This window comes from Bos taurus, chromosome 5, assembly GCF_002263795.3.
Source record: "Bos taurus isolate L1 Dominette 01449 registration number 42190680 breed Hereford chromosome 5, ARS-UCD2.0, whole genome shotgun sequence".
Classification (NCBI taxonomy): domain Eukaryota; kingdom Metazoa; phylum Chordata; class Mammalia; order Artiodactyla; family Bovidae; genus Bos; species Bos taurus.
In genome coordinates, this window is record NC_037332.1 from 69,511,491 (window position 1) to 69,533,078 (window position 21,588).

The 21,588-nt window shown below is 45.5% G+C and overlaps 1 protein-coding gene across 1 annotated transcript in view; it reads right to left on the reverse strand.

Moving 5' to 3' along the window:
• Window positions 1-21,588, reverse strand: part of NUAK1 (NUAK family kinase 1) — a 75,935-nt gene that overhangs the window by 35,288 nt on the left and 19,059 nt on the right. The window contains exon 2 of the mRNA NM_001205496.1: window positions 6,811-6,931. Coding sequence (NP_001192425.1) covers window positions 6,811-6,931 — 121 coding nt within the window. The remainder of the gene's footprint in view (window positions 1-6,810; window positions 6,932-21,588) is intronic.

The following is a 21,588-nucleotide window of genomic DNA, read 5'->3' on the forward strand; positions in this document are numbered from 1 at the left end:
GGATTTGCCAGGCAAGAGTACTGGAGTGGGGTGCCAGAGTCACCTAGAGGACTGGCTATTACACAGCACATCCAGGCCCACCTGCAGGGTTCTGATTCTGTATGTCTAGGGCAGGGCCCAGGAGACACTGATGCTACTGGTTCTGAGTCTCTGTCAGAGAACCATGCTCAGATGTATTATTCAGCAGTTTCTTGGGATCCTGCCACCCTCAAGGGGTTCTTTTCCAGGGAAGCAACAGTTTCTGACTCCAGGACCTCTGCTGGGTTTGTGGAAACATGTTTTACTGGCCCAACTGTCTCTGGCCACAAGCTGTGAGGGAGGAGAAGGCAGGAACACCCTTCATTGGAGCCTGGATTTTTAAAGCAGTGATTCTTCACTAAGAGACAAGCAAACTCTTTACCTGCTGAGCCATGGGAGAAGCCCATATCCCCTTCCAGAAAGATCTAATGGAATCTCAGAAGGCACAGTTTGCTTGAGAAAGCATATTATGTTTCTAAGAAGCTGGAAGGAGCTTTTAACTGATGTAAACTCATGCAAGACATCTCCATGGTAGGAGTTCTGAGAATTGAGTAGAATACAGTCTCTTTCACATCTTCTCATGGGCAGCAGGTTTAAGGCAGATGGAGCCAGGCCATGAAACTCACATGATTATCAAAAGAGACACATTTGCTTGCGATTTTGTTTCTGAAGTTTGAGAGACTCTCCCAAAGGCAAGCGATCACAGCTGACAGATGCCAAACAGCCATCCTACTTTGTCCCAGAAAGCCAGGCTCCCTCTTACCTAAGACAAGGGATGTGATGAAAGGGCTAGCCAGTTCCAGAATATCACAATGCAAAGGGCCAAGAGAGAGATGTAATCTTTCAGGGCCAAGAAGAGAGATTTCCAGGAACAAAAACACCGAGGGCATCAAAGTGAAAGCAGCAGCCCAATCTCCCCCACTCCCCACCTTTCTGCTTTTACGTGCGTGACTGTTACCAGATGGGTGCTGTTTCCCTGAAGTGTTATGCAGCAAGACACTGCTTCATGGTTTTGCAGATTTGAATCTCCGGGGCTTTCAAAGGGGAAATGGGGGTGAGACAATGTGCCTTTGATGTTTGAACTTGGGTCCTGAAATCAGAACCCCGGGCAAAAACCATTTTTATCTCTTCCATCCTAGGCAACCAAGTTGAATGCTCAGGCGGACACTTCCTTTTCAGCTGTTCTTTCCTTATTGTCAATTACCTCCCTGCTGAGAGAATGGAATCCCTTTGACTGAAAACAGGGGTCCATCTTGAGACCAGTTATTTCTTTCTTCCTTTTCTCTCTTGATTAGGTTACCCTTAGTATCACACACCAGAAGGTAGAGGTCTATCCCCTCTTATTTACTTAGCATTAGGAGCCAGTGATGGTTTGTGTTTACACAGAGTTGACAAATTTGAGGGCCAATCACGTTCACTACAGGTCAACACGAGAGTAACCCTGGGGTCTGGTTTAAGAAAGAAACATTTGAAAGGAATTATTTTGGAGATCTGGTGACCAGCAGCACTGATTTAGTGAAGCTGCAGATTTTATGAGCCTGCAGATATTGTGTGGTGGTGGTTTAGTCACTAAGTCATGTCTGACTCTTTGCAACCCCCTGGACTATAGCCTGCCAGGCTGCAAGTACTGTGAATAATATACAAAGAATTTACATTTCCATGAACTAAAGCTCAGAAAACACTTGACCAGTGAGTTCACCAGACTGGGGACCCAAGCTTCTTCTTGAGATATATGCAGAATTATTTTCTAAGGTACACACCATGCTGAGATTGAACGCTCTCACATATTTAAGACAGTAACCACTATGAAGGCCAGGAATTTTGTCATGACTGCTATTATTGTTTCTGCTACTGCTGTTGTTGCTAGGGTATGTTTGGTGTATATGTTTGTGTGTGTGTGTTTTAAATCACAAAGGTCCTTGTTCAAGAAGAAATTGTAAAGTTCACTTGGCTAATGTCCCAACAGCCACTTAGATGCCTGGGCACTGATTTTTCACTCCAAAAATTAATGCATCTCAGCACTAAGCTAAGGCTTCTGATTGGCTCATCAAATAATCAGCTGTCAAGAAGAAGGTTCCCCTTTCACTCTGTGAGCTGCAGAGACCAGTGTATTAACTGATAAAGTCGGGTTTCATCACCAATGCTGTCACCACATTGTCCATGCCATGCTCCAGGGTTCAAAAGGAGGGGACAAAGGCCAGGCTGAGGGGGATGCCTGGAGCACAGTGGTGGGCTGAAGAACCAGCAAAATATGACATGAGGTCAGAGGTCCAGGGCTGAGGACTGGCAGAGGAAAAAAACAAATGCAGTAAGAACTTTGTGCTAGGGCCATCAACTAGTCAGCATACTCAATATTACAAGCTGAATGTGCTGTGCTTAGCTGCTCAGTTGTGTCCAACTCTTTGCAATCCCATGGACTATAGCCTGCCAAGATCTTCTGTTCATGGGGAGTCTCCAGGAAAGAATACTGGAGTGGGTTGCAATGCCCTCTGCCAGGTATAAGCTGAATATCCCCCCCTGAAAAAGTTCATATGTCAAAGTCCTAAACACCTAATTCTTCAGAATACAACCCTATTTGGAGTCTTTAAAGAAATGATTAAGTTAAAATGAGGTCATTACAGTGGACCCTAATCCAAAAATGGGCTTCCTTGGTGACTCAGTGGTAAAGAATCAGTCTGCCAATGCAGGAGATATGAGTTCAATCCCTGGGGGAAGGTCCCCTGGAGGAGTAAATGGTACCCCACTCCAATATTCTTGCCTGGGAAATCCCAAGGACAGAGAAGCCTGGCGGACTACAATCGGTGGGGTTGCCAAAATGACTAGTGACCTTCTAAGAAGGAGAAATTTGGATACAGACACATACAGATGTGAAGATACACAGAGAAGACAGCCATCTACAAGCCAAGGAGACAGGCCTTAGAAGAAACCAACTCTACCCACACCCTGGTCTTGGACTTTCAGCCTCCAAATCCAAAATAAATTTCTATTGTTTAAGCCACCCAGTCTGCGGTAGCAGCCCTGGCAAGCCAACACACCCAGCAAGTCATGAACCTGCCTCAGGTTCTACAACCACAAAATGGGAACACCTAGGCTGATTACCTCCTGGGTAGGCTGCAGGGATCAAACAAAAGTAGGTATGGGAGAGCTCTGTGCACAAGGCAGAGTTCTACAGATAACATCAGGATGTCTAACCTCACTCTGGGTGCTGCGTTCTCGGGTCCTGAACAGGAGACAGATAACGTCACAAGACCTGGAGACTCTGGGGTCACAGGCGGAGGGTCACAGCTGGAAACACATTTTGGGGATCACCTGTTTCTAACCCCTTGGGAAGGGAGGGGAGCTGCCCTCCTCCACAGTTATTTAGTAGATGTGGGAGAAAAAGAACTTGCGTGGGAAAAGGGAAAGAGAATGGAACAGAAACTGGAGATCTCCAAGAAATTAAAAGAAAAAAAAAGGCATATTTAAGTTCCTGGGAGTTCTGTGGATTAAAACAATACCTTTTATTTGTAAGGTACACTGCTGGTCACAAAACATTTAAAGGCAATATAGTTCTTTTTAACCTATTTGAGGTCAGGAAAGGCTTCCCTGGTGGCTCAGACAGTATAGAATCCGCCTGCAATGTAGGAGACCGGGTTTCAATGCCTGGATTGGGAAGATCTGGAGAAGGGAATGGTGACCCACTCCAGTATTCTGGCCTGGAGAATTCCACGGACTGTACAGTTTATCCTTCTGAGAGTCTGATGAAAGCTATGCATTCACCCGCTACCTAGAGAAAAATAACTCATGAACTTAACACATAAAATATATACCAACATGGTCCCATCCTACAATAATGAAAATGCTCTATATCTATGCTGTCCAATACGGCAGCCATGAACCACTAGTGGCTGTTGAGCAACTTGAAATGTGGCTAATGTAACAGAGCAACAGTATTTTTTATTTATTCCAATTAATTTTAATTCAAATATCCATCTATGACTAATGACTTCTGTTTTAGACAATATAGTTATATACTATTCCAGAGGCTTTACAGACCCCTGCTGCTCACCCATAAAACACTTTGTCAATAGACCCCACATTAAGAACCACTTGGGATGAAGCTGACATAAACTTCACATCAGTGACCTTTTGGAACCTACCTGTATATGTATCATCTCGTTTAATCCTGCTGCCAAACCCTAGGAGAGGAGTAGAATGGCTATCCCCATTTTATAGGTACAGTCACTGAGGCACTGCAAAGCCAACCATCCTGCCCAAAGTCTCATGTCTAGTGTAACTCAAACTCTTTCTTGACTCCCTAGACCAGTTCAAAGGGTTTTAGAAATTGAAGCCCAAGCTCTCGCCTGAGGCCTTAGTAGAAATTATTTCTAGTCACCCAAAGAAATTTAATGCATGCACATCTTTAAAGTTACAAGCAAAGGCTTCTCTTCTGGAAGCCACCAGCAAGGCCTGAAGTAAGGCCATTTTGACCTTGATAATAGTATGTGATTCCATTGAGGTTCATCTCTGGCCTTCCTTTGGGAAGTAGACAGACTCCTGTTTCCCATTCAGCCTGAAGAATTCCCAAGGCCAAGGAGGGCATGATGCTAATGAAGAAGCAGGCTTCTTGATGCCAGATTTCTGTGACCACAAACTGCCTCCCAAATAAAGAACTGGAAACTTCACACTGGATTAAAACTCTCTCTGCCTTCCCGGCAAAGAAGCTTTCAGCTCTAGGCCAAGAAATCTCAAACACGGAAGTGCGCACAGAGCACGTGACCCACACTGGTCCAAGCCATGCACGGTGGCCTTCAGGTTTCCACGTTGGGCAAAAACACTCCACATTTAATAAAATTCACTTTCATCCTGCATTTTGTATCTCGACTCACTTCTCACTTCTGGAAATTCCCCTCAATTAGCAGGCGTATTCAGATTTGTTTCTATCAGCCTGGAATTCTCCTTTTGTCAACTCTTCCTCGGGCTTCCCTGGTGGCACAGTGATAAAGAATCTGCCTGCCAATGCAGGAGATGCAAGAGATGTGGATTTGATCCCTGGGTCAGGAAGATCCCCTGGAGTAGGAAATGGGAACCCACTCCAGTTCTTGCCTGGAGAATGCCATGGACAAAGGAGCCTGGTGGGCTACAGTCCATGGGGTCACAAAGAGTGGGACACGACTGAGCACACACAGGCATGCAATTCTTCCTCAAGAAAAAATTCCCTTCAAGGTCCAGCCTGGATGCCATATATTTCCATGAAAACGTCTAAGCTTAGGTCTCCATGGTCCCAGAATATGTTATTTACATATCTACAGCAGGCCCTAGGACTCTTACATTTCTAACAAACCCAATTGATGCTGTTACTACTGGTTCAGGGGCTGAAATCAGAGACTCACTGCAAGAGATGTTTGTGGAATGAATAAATGACTGAATAAATATAAATTTCCCATAAAACCCTATCCCCAAGGGCCCCAAAAAATGAGCTTTAGAAAAATCAAGATAAAAGATATTACCAGCACTTACTTCTAGATGAGGAGCAAAAACAGAAATAGCAGGTGGTGGGGGGGGAAAAACAATAGCAAAAATCAACAGGGAACCAGAAGAAGGAAAATTTGAAATATCAGAAAAACTTTAGGGTTACCATCTGGTTTCCTCTTAGCCCTTACTGTATAAATTATGAAGAACAGACCAGAAATTAAAAATAGATTTATTTTTCTGAATCATATATTAAAAATATTCTGTAGAACTGCTTTGACTCAGTAAGTCCAAGACTAGGACTATTTCATAAGAAAATAATCAGAAATGAATGTAAAAATGATCTGCAAGGGAAGTCATTAAAAGCCCTGTTTATTATAACCAGAAATGTGAAACAATTTACATATTTGACAAAAGGAGATACAGCCAATAAATTATGGTATGCCCATAAATGGAATACTATAAAGCCTTTCAAAAATGCTCTTATAGGGGAATATTTATTCACATAGGAAGAGATGTATGATATAAAAAATGAAAAACAATAAAGCTAAAACCCAGTATAAACAGTATGATCTAATTTTGGATTAAAAAACACATACATATACAGAGAAGTAGATAAAAATCTAAATATGGATAGAGAGCTATTTATCATACTAATAATTATGTTAATTTTAACAGTTATATTTTGATCATTTTTGCAATAAACACATGTTGCTTTTCTAATTTTTTAAAGGATATTTTTTTAATGTGAGTTGATTTCTTCCTGTGAAGGACCACAGAAGTGAAGCATGAGCATATATATAAGCTTTTTCCCTCCCTATGTTTCACCAAACACCAACAACGTGCGTTCTATTTGTAAAATATCTGTCACACCAACTGATCCCTCTTCTTTCTTGGTATTTCTTGGACCGGTTGGAAATTCTTAACTCAAAAAGGCTAACTTTCAATAAGTAATGACACCACCCCTGAAGCGTCAGCTTTGGGGAATGACATTTACAACAGATCCACCGTTACTTGGCCACCCAGCAAAATGCCATTTTTCCAGAAAGCATGGGTGTCTCACATACTGGCTTTCAATAAGGTGGGTTGCTTAGCAACTGCCAAGAAACTGGGAAGATGGAAGAAGGCACCAGCCAGAGCTATTTTATGACCAAAGTACACTGTGCTACATGTGTCTGGTTGCATTCAAGGTAACCAAATAAGAGATAACACCCGGCTATTTTTGCATCATGAGGAAAAATACTTGGCTTCTGCCCAGAAAGGCAATTACCTAAAAATCTTGGCAGGCCCCATGGTATGAGAAATGGTCACTGATACGGGGGTGAAAAAAAAATCACTGACCTTCATAAATACTGATGATATGAGGATGGTTGAGGGATGACATGATCTCAATCTCTCGTCTGATGTGAACCATGTCTTGTTCATCCTTAATTTTGTCCTTACGAATGGATTTTATAGCCACCTATAAAGTCAGGAAATGAAATGTTACTCAGAGACCTAAACAGATGCAAATCAGCCATTGGGAGAGTTTAGAAAATAAATACAGATGTTACTTGTTGGCAGAACTGACAATAACCAAAACAAAACTTCGAAATACCCCCTATCATGTCTTTCATTTATAGCAAAAACACCCTTCTCCAGACAACAGAAAATATCAGGTTTTAACAGCCTCAATTCGGGATGGTGTTTCCCCCCCACAAAGCAAAGGGCTCCTTCAACAGGGCCAGATTCATTTACTCTAGGAATCCTGATCCTTTTTGAAAGAAGAAGAAAAAGAAAAAAGAGCTTGGTGTACAGGAGGTCAGTGACTAACACCAAAAGATGAAATCAGCATCAATCGGCCCCACCGTGCAGCTGCCACAGTGATGGACAGAAAAGGCCTTATTGCATGGCCTGTCTGGAGGCCAATTCTGATTAAAGCTTGGATTTTAAGACTTTAGCCTATGCTGTGCTAATGCAATTGCTCAGAAGCCAAATCCTCCCTATATCCTTCCTCTCACTAAGGTACCTTTGATAGCACATGATATGACCAAAAAGCTCTGCTAAAGAAAAAAATCAGAGTAAATCCAAGAAAACAAAGCTAGACTCCCTGCCTGGCCCCGGTTGATCCCAAAGCTCCATGCCAATGTGGTCTGCAAATCCAAACTGTAGAGAATTCCCAGGGCCATGACACAGAGCACTTACTCAAAAGAAACACAGAAATAAAAAAATTAAAAAACAATTTTTTTTAATTAAATGACAATGGGAATCTCATAGGGAAAAACTATGTTTGCCAATGGATTCATCTCTGCTCATAAACAAGTTGGTTGATAATTTCATCTGCCCTGTTTCTAAGGGGGGCAAAAACTACTTTGTTGGGGGGGGGGGGGCAGGTTTTGCTGCCAGCTCTGAAAGCCTGCTTGGTTCCCTCCAAACTGGTCCTCTTGTGACCTCAGCCCTCAACTTAGCACTCTTTCTTGGAGGAAAGGCAGTAAAACCACCCCTCGGATTGCAAAATCACAAAGCACTCTGGAGAAAAAGTCCTTGTTAGCAGCTGCCCAGGGTCACACCTTGACTGTCTAAGAGTCAAGCAGGGGTGGTCTCCGCAGGAATGCACTCATCTCTGTGAACATTTGCAACTTCTGACTTGCAGCAGATACCCATGCAGCCCTAGACTTGGAAATGTTTCCATAAAATACAACCAGTCCAAGAGAACTAGGAAACTCTCATTATTCTTGATTTTGCTATGTGTTGGTTAAATCAACCAGCAGGTCCCCGGATTTCTCTTTTGCAGAACTTTCCCCAGTTGTCGTTAAATCCATATTGGTGTCATTAATATAATAGTGGTGATCTTATTCATTGCTTTAGCTCCAGAGCTTAACAACAGGCCAGGCACATGGCAGGCCTGCGAAAACACTGAGCATGGGCAAGCAGGGAGAGGGAAGGAAAGGGAGAAGGAGAGAAGGAGAGTGGACAACGGGGAGGGGCTGATGCTACTGGATGGCTGGGAAGCCAGACCAGGGAAGTGATAGTCGCACTGAAGCACAAAAGGAGGGACCATTCCAGTCGAACGTCACCACCAAGACAGGAACGTTAGGTTGATGGCTTAGGATTTCTTTGCATCCTACCTATGTGGGCCATCGAGGAATGGGGAAAGCAGAGGAGGAATACATGATGCCCAGGGGCAGGGAGCATCTGCCCTACACTGTGGGTGGACCACACAGCTGGAGACAAAGAGATTGCACAGAGATGAATGAGCTTCCAGCTTCAAGGCCCCCTTTCACCAGGGTGTCAGGCCCCCCAGCTCACCCAGGCCCTCACCTCAGCCCCATTCAGGACACAACAAGAAAAGCCTGCCTTTGCTTACGTCAAATGTAAAGACATGACTGGGAGGCTTTATTTTATCTAAGCGGGGCCTGCAATCCTGGGAGCCTGCTCTGGAGGAAGCCGACAGTGAACACACGCAGGCCAGGGAGGATGTGGGTGGCTGCTGGACCAACTACTGCATTCCTCTATGAACTAAAGATGGGCTGAGGAGAGAAACCACCCCGGTGATTATGGAGCAGGCTGAACTTGGCCTTGAGGAGGCCCTATTGTCAAATGACAATAGAAATAAATTCTTTCACCATTCAGGGTCAGGCGAGGGTAGTGACATTCTCAGGGGTAAGAAAATAATCCCACCTGTCAATCTCCCCAACAGTCCAGTGAAGGAAAGTGCCCACATTCTAAGCAAACCCCACCCCAGCACTGAGAAGACTAAAAGGGCTCCATATATGTTAATAGCCGTGGTGGCTGTCCTCCTACAAAAGCTTCCCTCATCCGACAATGAATCTTCTATTAAAAGTGTAAAAGAGGACTCATTCTGCCCCTATGTCAAAGGCATAGTGGGAGACAAATGCTAGAAATCACTTAGAACCGTGCAACTGTCGAGGACAGAGGGAAGACATTCAGTTCAACTCCCAAGAGCGGTGTGATGATTCACCCAAGGTCACAGATCCAATTACTGGCCAACCATGAGAGCAATAAGGATAAGAATAATAGCAGGCATTCAAGAGGCACTTAATATATGGTACAGACATCATACTGTGGTTCTTTACGTCCTTAACGTTCAGGCTTCAGCTCCATGGTCCCTTAGGGAGACCTTTCCTGACCCTCCAGCTGCTTAGAGCTCCTCCCCTACCCTCTCACTCTCTTCCTGCACAATCTGAAATTAGCCTGCTGCATATTCAGCCGGAAGCCAAATCCAGCTACCAAGATGTTTCCAGAGGAAACCCAGAGAGCTCAGAATGGTTGTCACTTTTTTGAAGAGTTGTTTAAAAGAGGAGGATGAGCTCATAAATGCCGCTCCTGTAACGTAAGGTAGTGCCTCCTTTGTGGAGTGGAAGGATATAAACGGAGGGCAGCACACAGTGAAGCAGTATGGCAGGATGGGTTATGAACTTGGCTTTGAGTCCGGACTGAAACCACGTGCCAGCTGTGTGACCTGGAGCAGGTGGCAAAACCTCTCTGTGCTCTTGTTTCTTCATCTGTCAGGCAGGAAAATACAGCACCTGTCTCACAGGTCCTTATAAAGATTAAATAAATGGCTCAGAATACGCCTGGCCCAGGATAAGTGCTCAACAAATGTTTAAGGCAGAGAAAACGCCCCAAAGATAGAGCCTTCCTTTCTTACCCTCCACGCTGGGAACAAACTTAATTCCTCCTGCTTCCTCATGGGGCAGCAGGAGAAGGTCTAGGGAATGGGGACCCTGCTTTGTTCTCACAAGGCATTAAGTGAACGAGAATTTCTCTCCTGGGTCTTTAAATTGTACCCTCAGCGGAAACGTCCAGAAACTCAGAGCAGCTGGGCTCACGGGAGCATCGTGGCTCCTGAGTCTGAGACCAGACAGGAGGAGTAACAACTGGAATCCAAAACACAGCCTCGGGGCCGTTTTCCCCTTTCTTCTAACAGTGGCTGCCAGGTGAACATGGGAATCAAATGTTCCCACTTAGAGACAGAAGTCTGACTCGTGGCATCCACTTGAGCCTTTCTGGATTTTGACTGTTCGTGGACTTAATCCATTTGAGTGCCCACCTGGGACTGAGCAGTGCTGAGATGTCGTGATGCAAAGTGATTCTGCCCCAGCCCTTGGGGAGCAGGGGATGAGAGGACAAGGGCAATAAGCAAAAAACACACAAGTAATTACATGATTACCCTCATGGCCAAAGGCTACCAAAGAGACCCACAGATACATGATGTTATGGAGCAAACCTCCTCTCCAGTTTTCCTCAACCCTCACCCATATCTCCCAGGTGGCTCAAACAGTAAAGAATCTGCCCGCAATGCGGGAGATGAGGGTTTGATCCCCGGGTCGGGAAGATCCCCGAGAGTAGGAAATGGCATCTCACTCCAGTATTCTTGCCTGGAGAATCCCACGGACAGAGAGGGGAGCCTGATGGAGTACAATCCATGGGGTCGCAAACAGTCCGACACAACTGAGCAACTAACACACACACCCACGTCTACAAAGAAGGAAAGGGCCCAGCAGGAAAAGACTACCAAACGTCTGAAATCATAAACCCTCTAAAAAAATAGGTTCAATTTGTCCCTGCAGGAGTTGGAGAGATTTCACTGAAGCTGGGAACCCAGGTGTGTGAGCCCAACACACAGCCCGGCCCCTTTCCTAAGTGTTCCCAAGTCTAGACAGCATCGTGTGCCTTATAAAATGGTCTGCTTTTAAATAAGGCCACCTTATCGTTTAATGATTAAACCTTCTGGCTGTGGACCTGCAAATTCTGCCCCGCGGTGCCTGCCTGTTTAAGAGGCAAACAGCCCAGCCAACGCTGATCCCTTGTTTAATGTAACAGCCTTCTCTTCTGCAGTGTTCATTTTTCCTTTTTTGAATAATCACCCAAAACCACCTGCTCTGCAGCCACTTTTCCACAGTGGCTATTGTGAATGTTCAGAGCTCAGGGATGTAGGCAGAGCTATGCAGAGCAAAGCAGTATGATCAAAATTCAGGCTTTTGCTGACTGGGTGACCTCAGGTGAACCCAAACCTCACAGGTCTCAGTTTCCTCATCTGTAAAATGGAGTCGGCAAGTCCTAACTCTTGGGGCTGTTACAAGGAGGGGAAATAATGTAAGTAAAGTGACTGGTACTCAGGTATTCACTGAATGGCAGTGACTATAACAAGGTCTGTCAGGACAATATAGTGATACAGGGTCCTGGGCCACATGTAAAGGCGTGACAAGCCCACAGTATATCATCATATTGACTTCCCCCCTGCTGATTTCTCCCACACATATCCTCCCCTTCCCCATATTTGTACTGAGGCAATAGGTGAAATTTTATATCCACCCTGCCTGCCTACAAAGAGCAGGGCAGCCAGCCATCTTCCTGGCTTGCTTTGAAGAGTGGGGGAAATCCTAGGCAGACTGCATATTTGAGCCTCTAACCAAGAGAATCACTACCCTGCTCCCTCCACAGCCTCCTCCCATGATGCTCATTGATTGACACATGTCAGTCTGAAGAGAGGGTTCTAGAAGAGTATCTGTAAAAGGGGTCCTGGGTTTCACATCAAAAGTGAAGATTTTGAATCCAAAGGTCTAAGATGGAGCCTGGGATTCTGGATTTCTAACAAGCTCCCAGGTAATGAGCCTGTGATGTCAGCCCAGGGACCACACTTTGAGGAGCAAGATCTTAATGCTTTGTCATGAGCCTTAACATTACCAACATTCTTAAAACAGTAGCAATATTCTTAATAACAACAACACCTAATATTTATAATGTGTTAACCAGTTAAAAAAGTCCAAAATGCAGTACTTGGATGCAATCTCAAAAACGACTGAATGATCTCTGTTCGTTTCCAAGGCAAACCATTCAATATCACAGTAATCCAAGTCTATGCCCCAACCAGTAACACTGAAGAAGCTGAAGTTGAACGGCTCTATGAAGACCTACAAGACCTTTTAGAATTAACACCCAAGAAAGATGTCCTTTTCATTATATGGGACTGGAATGCAAAAGTAGGAAGTCAAGAAACACCTGAAGTAACAGGCAAATTTGGCCTTGGAATATGGAATGAAGCAGGGCAAACACTAATAGAGTTTTGCCAAGAAAATGCACTGGTCATAGCAAACACCCTCTTCCAACAACACAAGAGATGACTCTACACATGGACATCACCAGATGGTCAACACCGAAATCAGATTGATTATATTCTTTGCAGCCAAAGATGGAGAAGCTCTATACAGTCAGCAAAAACAAGACCAGGAGCTGACTGTGGCTCAGATCATGAACTCCTTATTGCCAAATTCAGACTGAAATTGAAGAAAGTAGGGAAAACCACTAGACCATTCAGGTATGACCTAAATCAAATCCCTTATGATTATGCAGTGGAAGTGAGAAATAGATTTAAGGGTCTAGATCTGATAGATAGAGTGCCTGATGAACTATGGAATGAGGTTCCTGACATTGTACAGGATATAGGGATCAAGACCATCCCCATGGAAAAGAAATGCAAAAAAGCAAAATGGCTGTCTGGGAGGCCTTAAAAATAGCTGTGAAAAGAAGAGAAGCGAAAAGCAAAGGAGAAAAGGAAAGATATAAGCATCTGAATGCAGAGTTCCAAAGATTAGCAAGAAGAGATAAGAAAGCCTTCTTCAGCGATCAATGCAAAGAAAGAGGAAAAAAAACAGAATGGGAAAGACTAGAGATCTCTTCAAGAAAATCAGAGATACCAAGGGAACATTTCATGCAAAGATGGGCTCGATAAAGGACAGAAATGGTATGGACCTAACAGAAGCAGATGATATTAAGAAGAGATGGCAAGAATACACAGAAGAACTGTACAAAAAAGATCTTCACGACTCAGATAATCACGATGGTGTGATCACTGACCTAGAGCCAGACATCCTGGAATGTGAAGTCAAGTGGGCCTTAGAAAGCATCACTACAAACAAAGCTAGTGGAAGTGATGGGATTCCAGTGGAGCTATTTCCAATCCTAAAAGATGATGCTGTGAAAGTGCTGCACTCAATATGCCAGCAAATTTGGACAACTCAGTGGTGGCCACAGGACTGGAAAAGGTCAGTTTTCATTCCAATCCCAAAGAAAGGCAATGCCAAAGAATGCTCAAACTACCACACAATTGCACTCATCTCACATGGTAGTAAAGTAATGCTCCAGATTCTCCAAGCCAGGCTTCAGCAATATGTGAACTGTGAACTTCCTGATGTTCAAACTGGTTTTAGAAAAGGAAGAGGAACCAGAGATCAAATTGCCAACATCTGCTGGATCATGGAAAAAGCAAGAGAGTTCCAGAAAAACATCTATTCTGCTTTATTGACTACGCCAAAGCCTTTGACTGTGTGGATCACAATAAACTGTGGAAAATTCTGAAAGAGATGGGAATCCCAGACCACCTGACCTGCCTCTTGAGAAATCTATATGCAGGTCAGGAAGCAACAGTTAGAACTGGACATGGAACAATAGACTGGTTCCAAATAGGAAAAGGAGTATGTCAAGGCTGTATATTGTCACCCTGCTTAGTTAACTTATATGCAGAGTACATCATGAGAAACACTGGGCTGGAAGAAACACAAGCTGGAATCAAGATTGCCAGGAGAAATACCAATAACCTCAGATATGCAGATGACACCACCCTTATGGCAGAAAGTGAAGAGGAACTAAAAAGCCTCCTGATGAAAGTGAAAGAAGAGAGTGAAAAAGTTGGCTTAAAGCTCAACATTCAGAAAACGAAGACCATGGCATCCGGTCCCATCCTTTCATGGGAAATAGATGGGGAAAGAGTGGAAACAGTGTCAGACTTTATTTTTTTGGGCTCCAAAATCACTGCAGATGGTGACTGCAGCCATGAAATTAAAAGACGCTTCCTCCTTGGAAGGAAAGTTATGACCAACCTAGATAGCATATTCAAAAGCAGAGGCATTACTTTGCCAACAAAGGTTCGTCTAGTCAAGGCTATGGTTTTTCCAGTGGTCATGTATGGATGTGAGAGTTGGACTGTGAAGAAGGCTGAGCACCAAAGAATTGATGCTTTTGAACTGTGGTGTTGGAGAAGACTCTTGAGAGTCCCTTGGACTGCAAGGAGATCCAACCAGTCCATTCTGAAGGAGATAAGCCCTGGGATATCTTTGGAAGGACTGATGCTAAAACTGAAACTCCAGTACTTTGGCCACCTCATGTGAAGAGTTGACTCATTGGAAAAGACTATGATGCTGGGAGGGATTGGGGGCAGGAGGAGAAGGGGACAACAGAGAATGAGATGGCTGGATGGCATCACCGACTCGATGGACATGAGTTTGAGTGAACTCCGGGAGTTAGTGATGGACAGCGAGGCCTGGTGTGCTGCAATCCATGGGGTCGCAAAGAGTCAGACATGACTGAGCGACTGAACTGAACTGAACCAGATGCCAATGGACCGTATCTCATTTAATCCTAACTACAATCCTAATCCCCACTGAACAAAGCCACCAAGTCACCAAGAAGATAAATATTGCCTAAAATTCCACAGCCTGTAAAAGACGGAGCGAAGATTTGAACCCTGGCTGGCTGAGCCCAGAAGCCGCTGATTCTTGAAGTTATGGATAAAGTTGGGGTGGACAGCAAACACGGCAGGTGAGAGAATTTCTCCGAAGATCCCAAAGAATCTCCAAAACCCAGTGTGATGAGCATCCTCCAAGCAGATGAAGTTTTTTACAGGGTCCCATGTGAGGTCCCGGGGAGGCAGGACTAGGGGACCAAGCAGCAGGGAAGAAATGGGGCCATAAATATGGCATCAGTCTCACTTAGTGAGAACAAGTTTGAGTTCTGCTCCAGCAACGGGAGCTGGCCACTTCCCTGCCATTCATAGGTATGATCTCATAGCCGGCCACATTCCACAGGAGCTGCAGGGCACTGCATCAGAGGTAGCTTGGGGGATCTTTTCTTACCAAGGGGCCCAGAGGCCACTAGCAGTGGGAATGGTTACCCAAGTCAAGTTGGAGAGGTGGGGGTTCCTGCCCTGGTCTGGCTGATGGTCAGAGTTCAAGGCCAGGCACAGCTCCTTGTGGGACCCATGGGTCCAAAGTTCCCTAGGATCACCAAAGAACTCCCATTAAGAAAGGCTATGCCCAGCTGTGACCATGGTGATGCCAGCCAGAAGGCCACCTTCTAGCCAAAGCCCCTGATTCATCAAATGACCCCCAGCATTTTGTGAGGAGTCCGGCCAACTCAGGCCAACACTCACTTCTGCAAGTTGCCGTGATGCAACCAGCCCCGCAGGGACGCAAGCCAGCTCCGCCGCAGGGCCTCTGGGCCTCTTCCCTTCTGGCCTGTTGATTCATGTCGATACACGATACATGGATGTTTTTTCAGACAGAAGCGGGTTGGAAGCCAAGAGTTGTATCAACAGGCTCCGAGGAGAGGCATCCTGATGCCAGGGAGCACGGCATGTGTAAGAAAGAGCTTTTTCTTCAAAGAAAAGCATCCTACCATTTGCTGCCACCAGCCCTTTAATCATGCAAGAGGTTATGAAAATATAATCCTAAGTAAATCAGCTCTCAATCTTCAATTTATCAAAATTCCCCATAAAAGATGCTGTTTCCTCAGATGACACTGATTTTTTTTTTCTACTGCCATGAAAAATGTGTTCTATCTCCAGAACTAAAATGGCAAACCAGACTTTGATTTGACCAGGCCAGGGCCCACCTAGGACCCAGGGACATTTCTATCTACTTGTATAGCCATCTCTGGTTCCATGCCCGCCCCTTCAAGGGTTGAGTGGAGCATGTCATCATTATACGTGGCGATGCTGCAAGGGGAGTAGAATTAATGACTAAGAAACTGAGGGCAGATTTACACTCCCTGTATGGCACTGAGGTTTGTAAACAGGAGATAGTGGCCAGGGCTGACCAAGTAGAAACCAAAAGAGCCACTGATGGAAAGTTAGTGCCAGCAGCAATGCCAAAGCTAGCCACGAGCATTTGCATTTGATTGTTCAAATGCAAACCCCAGGGTCCACCCCAGACCTACTGAATTCGAGCATGAGGGCAAGCTGTAGGCACCCAGGTGATCCTACAATAGTGATGTCTGAGACCCATCACCTTAAACCCCAATCAATGAGGCTAAAAGGGCACTCATTCCATAACTTAAACTATGAGGGGACTTCCCTGGTAGTCCAGTGGTTAAGACTTCACCCTCCCAAAGCGGGGAGCACAGGTTTGATCCCTGGTCAGGGAACTATAGGGCTTCCCAGGTGGCGCAGTGGTAAAGAATCTAGCTGCAATCAGGAGATGCAAGAGACATAGGTTTGATCCCTGGGTCAGGAAGATCCCCTGGAGTAGGAAATGGCAACCCGCTCCAGTATTCTTGCCTGGATAATCCCATGGACAGAGGAGTCTGGCGAGCTATGGTCTACAGGGTCACAAAGAGTTGGACACAACCAACCACGTACACACGGAGAACTAAAATAAAAACAGTACACCCAAAAATAAAAAATAAATACATAAAGATGAATTAGATAGAGCTTGAGTCAAAAAAGAAAGAAAAAAAATACCCTGTAGCCAAAAAGCTAGATAATTAAAAAAGCTAGATAATTCAGGGAAATTCATGAACTGCCTATCTATAAAGAAAGGAATTTAAAGCAAGTTACTTCCTTGATGAGACTCAGTGACCTGAATGAATTTGCCCCTGGGAAAAGGAAGGTTTGTTCCCAGAGGACATCTGGGTCATCTGGACATCTGGGGCCCGTCTTAACCCAAGGCAGGCCTGTGGATGCCCAGAGACCACAGACGCTTGCTGCTCATGGGTTACTTATGGCTTCGCAGGCCACCTGGAGCTCCCACGCAGGGTCAAAGTGAATGTGTCCCAAGGAAGAAAGAGCAAATGAGCTCTGGAGCCCTGCCCCCAGTCCTGCCTGCTCTGTAAGAGAGGGTCTGCCTGGGGCTAAGAGGAACCCCCTCTTACTGGGATCTGCTGGAAATCTCTATGAAACAACCCCAGGGCTCCTTGCAGGAAAGGCCATCTGGTAGCAGAAGAGATGCCACAAAGGCAACACCAGAGTCCCAAAACGACTGAAAACGCAAGGCTGGGACCGCAGGGTTTATCTGGGGACTCACACTGAAAGTGAGATGCCACAGCAACTCAGAAATAAAATACAACAGCAACTTGGAAATCTAAAGGGCAGCAGCTCTTGCTCCAGGTTTTAATCATTCTGGGGAGAGGACAGACCAGACCAGAGGGCTGAGGTTACTTCTAAGTAGGACAGCCTCAAGCAGTAGCATCTGATCACTCTGACACTGTTTACACCACGGCTTGAATAAGCTTAGGGTTGTGCAACTCTGATTCATCCAGCTCCAAGCCCAGCAGAGCCCCAGCCAGCAACGCTGCTAAGAAAGCCAGCCTCAGCCCCTCGGCCCTGTCATCAGTCACAGGAACGTGGCCCAGGATCCCCCCGTTCACAGGGAGGTCCTCGGGCCACCATGTCACAGCCTCAGTTACCTCATCTGTAGGGGAGGTGACAGAGCACCAACCCCACAAGGTGGCTGTAGGGATCACATCAGATCAGATCTTGCACGTGGTGAAGGGTGAGAAGGCGTAGCCAGTACCGTTACTGCCAGCAGACGTCTGAGCTGCAAGGACCCCCGAATGTTCTATGCCAACCCCCTTGTTTTACAGATGAGGAAACTGAGTCCCAGGGAGGTTAAAGTACAGACCCAAGTTCACGAAGTTAACAGCAGCACTGGAACGGCAACAAAGGTCCTCAGTTCCTCTCTAGTCTGGGATATAACACACCTAGGGTGAGGATTCCTAACAAATTCCAAACCACCGCTAGCTTCAGAAATGAAACTGCCACCCCAAAAATATCATATATTAAGGCATATACATGGAATCTAGAAAAAATTATACTGATGAACCTATTTGCAGGGCAGGAATACAGACGCATAGAGAACAGACTTGTGGGCCCAGAGGGGAAACGAGAGGGTGGGACTATTGAGAGAGTAGCAGTGAAACATATATATTACCATATGTAAGACAGATAGCTAGTGGGAAGTTGCTATATAACCTAGGGAGCTCCCTACAGTGCTCTGTGACAACCTAGAGGAGCGGGATGGGGTGGGGGGTGGGAAGGAGATTTAAGAAGGAGGGGACCTACGTATAAATATGGCTGATTCATGTTGTATGGCAGAAACCAACCCAACATTGTAAATCAATTATCCTCCAATTAAAAATAAAAATTTTTAAAGGGGTTTAAATTAACATTTACATGTAAAGCAGGCCCCAGCACAACAAAGTTCCTATTATTAATAAATTGAGGTGGGGGGCAGTGACAGCCACTCGTAAGTGTGCTGGCAAATCAGGATCCATTTCACAGCACGACGCGTGATTTCATTCCATTTGATGCCAGGGAGCTGTCCTCACACAGACATGCTAGGGACGAAGTTTGTAATCCAACTCAGTCCAAACCTTGCTCCAATTCCTGAAGCCTGATTTGATATCACACATGGGTAGGCATACCTGGGAGGTTCTTATCCCATTTTTTCTTAATTCACTGAAAACACTTCTTTTAAATTTTAACTTCAGACTCCCATTGGATCAGTGACCCCAGGAACCAATGAAAAAGAGACAGAAAAGACCTAAGAAACAACATTAGTTTTCCAAAGGGAGAGGAAATTAGCTAATTGAGTTGGCTGATCCAGGTGAACAGAAGAAAGAAAAGAAATTCTTCATGTCTTAAGATGGTAGGATACACATAACACACACACACAAATGAAAGGACAAGGCTTTAAGTTTTCCTTTTTTTCCATGGGTGATTTCACAGACAAGTGAAAGAAGGGAGTCTTCAGAAGTTATTTTTATCCTGACTCAATCCCCCTTAGTCTGAAAAGGGATGCATAGCAATTAGGGTGCACAGACAGAGCAGACAGGAAGGAACAAGAGGATGGGCTGCAGTCGGTCCCCCCAGAGGCCTCATTCATCATCTCCTCAGAAGCAGCAGCTTCTTTCTGAGGAAGCTCGCAGTGGCTCTCAGTGTCCATTAGCCAGAGAGTTCACAGGCTGGTCCCTACTCCACAGCCCCCCCACACCCCCCCACAATCCATCTGGATGCTTGTCAGCTCCCTAATTACCGCCCTACCATCCTTCCAGGGATGCTGTCACTGCGGGACCTCCGGCTACAAACACACAGACCCCACCCAGCACTGACAGCCCGACTCTCAAGGAGCAAGCTCAGCCCCCTTGCGTCCGCCACCACATCAGGCCGGCTGCCTCCGGGACCCTCACCCAGCACCCATCACTCAACTCCCACCCCTGGGGACACTGGGGCAGGGTCTGTTGGTCTCCACAAGGACTCAGGGAGCAGCCTGGGTGTGTCTATGCCCCTGGACATTTGTGCTTGTCATTTCCTCTGCCCAGATCCCTCCATGCCCTACTGTCTGCAACTAACTTCTCCAGCTGACCACCTCCTCCACATCCACCCCCTGCAATGAGCCCCCATGACACATACACAGATCCCGTTTCATAACCTCACTCACCATTACTTGTAGCTTTCACTTACACAGAGACCGTTAATCTTTTATTCACTGCAATGTCTCCAGTGCCTAGCAGGTGACTGGTGTTTTGTAAATGCCAAAAAGCTGTGTCTGAAATGACCCTCCCGCATATCAAAAAGACCTTTATAAAACCCTAAAACAATAACAGGGCATCTTATTCCACCCAACCTAGCCCCCAGCTTCCTGTCACTGACTCCTCTCTTGCTGAACTCTCAACTGTCAAATCCCTACTTATCCACAAATTATTGAGCCTGAAATTCCTCGTCTTTAAAATGGAGTGGTAATAGTGCCCACTCCAGAAGGGCTGGAAGAGAATTCACAACAACAGCTAATGGTAATCATAATAATCACCAGTTATCAAGCCCTTATTGTGTGCCAGGCACTGGGCACCACTCTGTTAAACCTCTCCACTGCTCGCTCACTCATTAAAGTCTTGCTAAAACATTATTTCTGCTTGCTTGATTAATTTAAACTGAGTCTGAGGGAGGTGAATAACTTGCCTTAGGGCACACGACTAATGAATAGGAGAGCTGGGTCTCACTAAACCCAAAGACCACATTCCGAAATTTGGTACCAACACTGACAAAGCAAGGAGCACAGGGCCTGGCATTTAGTGCATGTTTAGAGGAAAAAAAAAAAGAAAGAGCTGAATCAGAGTCTCTGGAGATGCAGGTCCCACCAAAGCCACACTGCACTGCTTTGTCCCCACCCTAAGTCCTTTCTTTTTTTAATTTAAATCATTTCATCTTCAAAAACACAACTGCTGCTGTTCCTTGCTGCTCTCTGTGGGATCAGTCAACACAGCTGAACAAAGGCCAGAATCAGACAGGAGGGTCTGGGAAGTGCACCCCTAAAATGATGCAACAACGAGTCAATTCTCCAGCAAGCAATTCTGGGAAATCTGCTCTGGATAAGGCACTGATCAAGGTTTAGCAGATCATGGGCCTACCCTTCCGGTTGCTTGTAATTCCCTGGAGAGGGCAAAGAACAGGTGGGCTCTGTCCTGCCCTGCACCTGTTCATCCTTCTACTAGTAGGAGCACCCTGACTTTGCACTGGGGATCACCCCTACCCCACTGGATACAGTTTTATAGAGACTACCAGACGAGATGCTTCACGTTCCCTGTGCCAATGAGTAGACACGTGACCCAGGGTTTGGCCAAGGAGATGCTCTTTCTAGGACTCTGAGTCCCTGGCAAAGGGTTCTTTTGTGAGGTAACAGGCAGAAACTGATGTCTGTGTGCAGAGGCAGGGCCTCGTGAGAAGTCCTTCCCTGCCTCACTCCCCATCTCCACCCCTGAGTCTCACTCTTGCTCCTAAACACGGAAACAAGTCCCACTATGCTCAGAGTATGAATTGTCCCATCCCCAACAAAGAGACCCTGCCCTGTCCCCTTATACGCCTCTTGTTGTGAGCCTTACTCTCCATCACCTCCAGTATAAGATGGACCTCTGACTACTTCACTTCACTAGTACTAGTCAAAATACCATCATCAGGACCCAGGAAGGTTAATTTTTACAATTTCCTCTCACGCCCCAATAAAGCCAGAGTAAATTATTATGGAGTTTTGCCCTTTTCTTTTCTGGTTGACAGGGGGTCCAGTCAGG